At 32.4% G+C, this 7,132-nt stretch overlaps 1 protein-coding gene across 2 annotated transcripts; it reads left to right on the forward strand.

The window, feature by feature from the left end:
• Window positions 2,926–7,132, forward strand: LOC109708606 (probable E3 ubiquitin-protein ligase BAH1-like 1). Of its 2 annotated transcripts, none has more exons than XM_020230412.1 (7): window positions 2,926–3,037; window positions 3,961–4,186; window positions 4,916–5,160; window positions 5,579–5,827; window positions 6,084–6,221; window positions 6,572–6,630; window positions 6,724–7,132. In XM_020230412.1, the coding sequence occupies exons 2-7, from the start codon at window positions 3,976–3,978 to the stop codon at window positions 6,827–6,829; spliced, it is 1,008 nt and encodes a 335-aa protein (XP_020086001.1). In that variant the 5' UTR covers window positions 2,926–3,037; window positions 3,961–3,975; the 3' UTR covers window positions 6,830–7,132. The 2 variants fall into 2 exon arrangements, with proteins under 2 accessions (XP_020086001.1, XP_020086002.1); XM_020230413.1 differs by having other exon boundaries at window positions 6,136–6,221.

Genomic DNA, 7,132 nt, shown 5'->3' on the forward strand with positions numbered 1-7,132 from the left:
CCCGGAGGCTTCGTTTTTGCATGTTAGTCCCTCAGATTCTGTAGTATTACTCTCTAGCTCCTTAAACTTTGTTGTTTTTTTGCATGTTGAGACCACATCCCATTTAGTTCCCCGAAAAGGTGTGAGATAACCTACTATCCCCTTTGTATCCAAAGGCTATTTTTCATACCCAAAATAATAGTTCTCGAATATTAAAATAAAGAGTTAATTACATACACATTCCTACAATCATGATAAATTATAGATATATTTCTGTAAAGCTCAACTTTCGTAAGTTATTCTTACAAAAGTTCTAATGTATTCAGATATGTCCCTCTGGTTAGGATCCGTTAAAAAGTTGTTAATTTTTTAACAGTACAGTTGTGAAATAATAATTTTGCCCTTGTCCTCTTCCTCTTCCTCTTTCTTTTCAGGCTTCGGGATTGGACGGCGGTGGCAACCTTGCAGAGCTTGTCGGGGTTACGGCCAACGAGGACGAGGAAGAGGCGGAAGGCGAAGGCGCGGCCGATGCTGTCGGAGGCGGCCGTGATGACGGCCCATGCGGGGACCACGACGGCGACGACGATCGAATCATCGACGACGACAACGACAACGACGAAGAAGGAGGAGAAATGGAGGAGGAAAAGAAGGAAATGGAGAAAAAGAGGAAGAAGAAGAAGCAGGAGAGGAAGAGGGAGAGAAAAAAGAAGAAGATGAGGGGCAAAATTGTCAATTCACATTATTAATTAACTATGGTTAAGTATTTTAACTGTGGTTAACGAAATTTTTCTAACAGACCCTAACAGTAGAGATATATCTTAAAATATTAGGACTTTTGTAGGAATAAGTTATAAAAGTTAGCTTTGTAAGGATATATCTGTAATTCACCATGTTTGTAGGGACGTGTATGTAATTAACCCTAAAATAAATTAATATAACCTAATATAAATTGAGAATTGTTGTTCCACCCTTATCCTTAGAACAACTGAGAACAAGATTAATTAAACTCGAATTAATAATTTTAAATCATTAATTAATGTAATTAATATATTTAAATTATTAATTATCTAATTAATATTCAATTATTATTTTTAGATAACCCGCTAAGGGTGGGACAGCTGTTTCTACCCCTTTTTTATTTTTAAAATTTAAAACTTAAAAAATTTAATTTTAATTTTTAAAATTTTAAAATTTATAATTTGTAAACTCAAAATTAAATTTTATAATTTAAAATTATAAATTATAAATTTGATAATTTAAAATTTAAAATTTGATATTGTATATTTTTAAATTTAAATTTGATCTTAAATTTAAAGTTTGAGATTTTAAATTTAAATTTTAATTTTGAAATTTGAAATTTAAAAGTTAAAATTTAAAATTTAAAAATATGAATATAAAATTTAAAATTTAAAATTNCATCATATCTATCCAAACGTTATTTTTCTTATTCTCAAAAACAATCCAATTTTCATTCAAATATAAAATTGGTATAGTTATTGTTTATATCTAAATTTATACTTATCTTTAAAATAAATAGTTATTGCTTATATCCGAACCAAACGATACCATAGGTTTAACCTCTTAAAAAAAGGACTCGAGCACCATGGTTTAAAAATAAATAAAATCTAAGCGCCGCTCCCCAAGATCCTAGAAAACAAATAAATAAATAAATAAAACAAATAATAATAAGAAGTAAAAGTAAAAAATAAATATGAAATAGGGAAATAAATTTTCAGATACTACTGAGAAAAATTTAAATGGCACTTTATTGATCAGCACCATTCCGTTAAGCCCTAAAAAGCACAAATCCGCATTATTTATTTTTTTAATTTTTTTTTTCTTTTCGTTCGTCCCGAGGCTCCGGTTGCTTGACCACTGTAGTCTAATTCGTCTTTTCAATGAATGAAGCAGGTAGCATACTACCTTTATGTCTACAACACAATATAATCTATGCAACCCTTAGTCTAAGAATTGTAAAATTTATCAATCCCTTTAAAACATTAAAAAAATAAAAGTATAAATGTAAACAACTTATATGATCTATAAATTATTTTGGTTTGATAATTCAAATTTCAATCCAAGTATGTAAATCTTCAATTTATTTTATTTAAATAATTTGATGAATCTTCGGATACAAAATATAAGTTAATTATTTATTTTAATAAATTTATGGTCATACAAATTGTCTAAAATATACTAATTAAAATCGTAAAGATAAATAATAGATTCAAATCTTTGAAGTTAAAGAATCACCTAAATTTCTAATTAAATATATTAAAAAAATAGATAGTACAATTTAAATTTTTAAAGATTATGTAGCCAAATTTAAATAAATAAATGGTAGTTGGGCTATATTTTATATATTTTTACCAAAATAATTTGCAAAATATTAAAAAAAGGGAAAACATATTGAATTGCTAATATATTTCTATAAAGTTTAACTTTTTTATATTTATTTCTGCAAAAATTATAACGTTTTCAAATATAACTCCTTTGTTAAAATCCGTTATAAAAATATAGTTAACCATAGGTAAAGTACTTAATTCTCATTAATGAATGTGGTAAATTTATTTTTTACCCCTCTTATATTATTTGTAGGGGTAAAAAAATCATTGGGTATTTTAGAGAAACAAATTTGTGATAGCAAAAATATCATTTCACTTATCTCATGTTAAAAATTAAATAATGCTACAGAAACAAATATGAATATTATTGAATTTTTATAAAAATAAATATAAAAATACTTTATAAAGATGTATTTATTATTCGATATATTTATAGCAAACTGCATAAATTAACTGTAAAATAATAATAATTATAAAAAATTACAACCCAAAAAGGGCGTATCTTTGCCACGTGTCACACGATTTCTTTCCCATAATAATTATCTTTAATCTTTAATCTCTAATCTTTAATTTTTTGAATAATTTTTGTTCCCATTATTATCGTCCAACTCTCTCTTTCTCTTTCTCTCTCTCTCTCTTTCTCCATCTCACTCATTAATCAGAGAAAACTCGAACTCAGATTTAGTAATCTCGGGAATTATCGTCGATATCGAGTACGCTATTTCTCTTCAATTTCGATTCTACTTTTTTTTTTTTTGTTTTTGTTCCTTGATATGATATGATATGAAATTAATTCCACCGCCTTTATTATTATTTTTTATTAATTCTACGACTTTTGATCGAAACGGAATCGATTCAAAACTTTTTCTAATTTGCTTTTACAAGATAATCGCTCGCTCACAATGATTCGTACCCTTTTTTGATACGCATATGAGAACCATTTTCTAAAAAAGTTTCAAGAATTACAATTTACGACGTGAGAACGTTAGTTTGTTTCATTTCAATCAACATTCATCTGTTATGTTATCTGCGGTTGGCATGTGACAGCAAAAATATTTTTTGAAGTTCTGTTTTAGTTATTGGAATCTTAAAGATCATGTGATGATTTGTAATCAGGTTGAAGTTCAAGAGTTCTGTTTGTACGTCGGAATAAGTTATCTAATAATATATTTTTTGATACAAAGATTTTGCCGAACAATCATAATTTCGTAGAATAACATATTTCACCTGCGAGATAGGACAATTTATCTTGTTTCCGAAAAATATCTTGAAGAATGAATTCGGTGTTGAATATAAAAATTAAAAATACTGTTATCTGATGGGAGAACAACGGTTGTTTTACGTAATTTAACATGACATCAGAGCAGAAAATCATGAGTTCGAGTTAGGAGAACAACTACAATGCAAAAATGTTCATTTATTCAGACAGAGGCGGAGTTTATAGGGTGGCGTTGCCAGTTAGAGGTGACGAAAATTCGGGCCGGGTGCAAATTGATTGTTGACTTGATAAATTTCGACTTTTTAAGCTCGAGTGGTGATTTTGCAACTGTTCTTGCTTGCTTTAGAATTTTGCTTTTGTTTGAATGAATTCAATGTCAGTAAATATCCGAATCATTGAATTTGATCTCTTTGGTAGAATTTTAAAGCCAAGATGAAGTTTGGAGAGACTTTTACAGAGTACCTCCACGGAGAGCAGGAGAGGTTTCTGAACAAATGCTCGCACGTCGAGTACAAGAGGCTTAAAAAGGTCTTGAAGAGCTGCCGGGTTTGCCGTGCCTTAGAAAACCAAAGCAGCAGCGAGCATGCGGAGGGCGAAGAGAGCAATGAGTTATCCGAGTTCTGTCGATGCAATTCTTGTCCATGTATTAATCTTCATCTTTTACCAAATTTGCATTTATTTAGAATTTCAGTACTTCTGTGTTTAAGATTACATCAGAACTGTACTGATTTAGTCAAAAAAAGTAACAGTACCGTATAGAAATCTGCCCCAGGGATTCTCAAAATAATTTGTGAAAAGTTAGACACTGAAGTCAAAATTTTAATTTTTAGGTCCCATTCAAAAAGTTGCTGTCATTCAGGCTGATGATCACTAGTTATGTTCTCTCGCCGTAACCATTTTCTTTCCTTTGTCAGTTTAGATGTGATGACATCGCAGCGGCTTTATTTTGAAGATCCTCATTTGTACATTATCTCACTATTGCCGTGTATTTTTGTGTTTGTTATTGGATTCCGAAATGAAAGTAGAAGTTATTTCTTTTTCTGTTATGTGGTTACATTAGCATAGTCAGGATTATATTTAATATGTCTCTTGAGTTATTAGCACCTTCGAAACACACCATTAATACAGGAAATGAAGTAATACAAAGGAAATGTCAGATTATATTTTCTCATGTTAGTTATACAAAATTAGTACTAGTATAGAAATCGAAACAAATGGATTAGTTTACACACGGAAGGCCTGATACAGTGTCGGAGAATGGGTTTGTCTCACATTCCAAATTTGGCTAAACGAATTTCATATTTATGGTTATTTTGTGTGTTTTCCCTGTTCAGATGGAAGTTGATTTACTGACGATACCTCCTCTGTTCAGTGTGTGATCAGATGTTCTTTGCCGAGCTCACGAGAGAGGCCACAGAGATAGCTGGCTGTTTTAGCTCGAGAGTAAGGCGCCTCCTCCACCTTCATGTTTCTTCCGGCGTTCAACGATGCATGTGGCGTTTACGCCATTGTTTCGCAGATGATCAGCAAGTCATGATCCAGGAAGGACGGATGCTGCTCGATTATGTGACGATGAATGCAATAGCGATCAGTAAAATTCTTAAGAAGTATGACAAGGTAAGCTGTCAAGGTCCTTTCAATTTAGAGATGTTTACATGCGTAAATCCTGCAAAATTATCTGTTTAACTATTGCTAGAATACAGAAAACTCGCTGAAAACGTGATGATTTGCATGTTGTTCTACTGAAAGATAAAATTCTACATTGAACTCTCTTAAATACTTACACCTCAGAATTTTCACATAGGAAGTGTCAGCTTTTGTTAAAATATGAAAGAAATCACGAAAATGGCTAATAATGGATATTTCAGATTATATTCCAACCTAAGGATATTTTTGTAACAATCTATACTTTTTAAGGTATATAGATGTAAATTGTAAACGGCCGTCTTTAGTTTTAAGTATTGTTATAGCTCCTACAGAGTCCTTAGGATGTTGATTCTTGGATTTGCAACTTCTTGTGGATTGTGTGTCGCAGATACATGGCTCGGTCAGTGGGAGAGATTTCAAAACAAAATTGCGGGCTAAACGTATTGAACTCCTGCAGTCGCCTTGGCTGATAGAATTAGGTGCATTTTACTTGAATTTCAGTGATTCAGATTCAGGAGAACCTGCTGAATTCTTCCGGAAGTTCTCTTGTGATCTTAATGATACCCAGCCTGCAATGACTATGTCTATTTCCGACTCTGTGAAGTACGAATACAGCTTGACTTGTGCTATCTGCTTGGTAAGATGCTACCTTCTTTTCCATTTTCTTCTTTCAGTTAAATTTATGCATATAATGACAGTACAAAATGGCATATCAAGATCCCCTACTAGTCATGTTATCAGGAAATTATGTGGGCTATCCATACATTTACCCTCTTTAATTTCTATCTTTTTCCGATATCTGTGGAGAGGTAGCTTAAAGTAGTACTGCGATAAGAAAGCCTTCTTTTTATTATCCTTTCATGTCGGTTTTAGTGGTAGATCTTTAATTACAGGATACCGTGTTTAATCCGTATGCATTAAGTTGCGGTCATCTCTTCTGTAAAGGCTGCGCCTGCTCTGCATCTTCCGTGTTACTCTTCCAAGGCCTCAAAGCTGCGCCTCGCAGCGCCAAGTGTCCTGTTTGTAGAGCGGTACGTTATATTATTATTTCCTTTCCCAATTATTTCCATGGCTCTTATGATCTTATCCATATGTCTACTCGGTATTTGATAACACCGTCCCGATTAATGTTCTCCAGTGTTAGCTAGCTGCCACAGAACCTTCCAAAAGAAAGTTTGTCGATTCATGAGGGGAAGTTGAATTTTAATTGGAAAAAGGTTTTTCGAAGGCGCAAAATTTGTTAGTCCGAGTGTGTGTGTTTCAGAAACCAAAGTTTTTGAAGGAAAATTTGAAACTTACACATATTTGTAACTAGACAGTTTTGTAGTTGTATACATGTATATATTTTATTCCGCAACTAATATGCAGCATTTTACTGCAGGTTGGTGTTTACAATGATGCAGTGCAAATGACAGAACTGGATCTACTACTAAGAAATAGGTTTTTTGCAGTCTAAATCCTTCTATTAGCAAATTTTCGAACTATTCCAGAATAATATTTTGTTAGTGAACTGCTTTTTCTCGAATCTTTCAGATGCAATGATTACTGGAAAGAGAGATTGCGAGCCGAGCGAGCCGAGATGGTGAAGCAATCCAAAGAGTACTGGGAATCTCAGGCTATTTTGACAATGGGGCTCTGAATCGAAAGAAATGGAATCGATTTGTTCGAGTTATTACTAACATCTGCTGATCAGCCAAGCTTTTCTAGCAAGCAAGTGAACAATTCTCTTTTTTGTTCTTCTCTCTCAGCGCGGAGAAAAGTCGCGAACTAATTAGAACCATGACCATATTTCTGTTAACTCGTCGCGTGTGTCCGTTGCTTGATGCGATCTCTTGTTATGATCTCTTTTTCTTTTTTTGAATTCGATTTGTTTGACTTTTGAATTGATGTTTCTGTGGAAGAACATTGTGATAATGTTTCTGTAGCTTTGCTGGTTCTGTGA

The sequence above is a fragment of the Ananas comosus genome, linkage group 4, assembly GCF_001540865.1.
Source record: "Ananas comosus cultivar F153 linkage group 4, ASM154086v1, whole genome shotgun sequence".
Classification (NCBI taxonomy): domain Eukaryota; kingdom Viridiplantae; phylum Streptophyta; class Magnoliopsida; order Poales; family Bromeliaceae; genus Ananas; species Ananas comosus.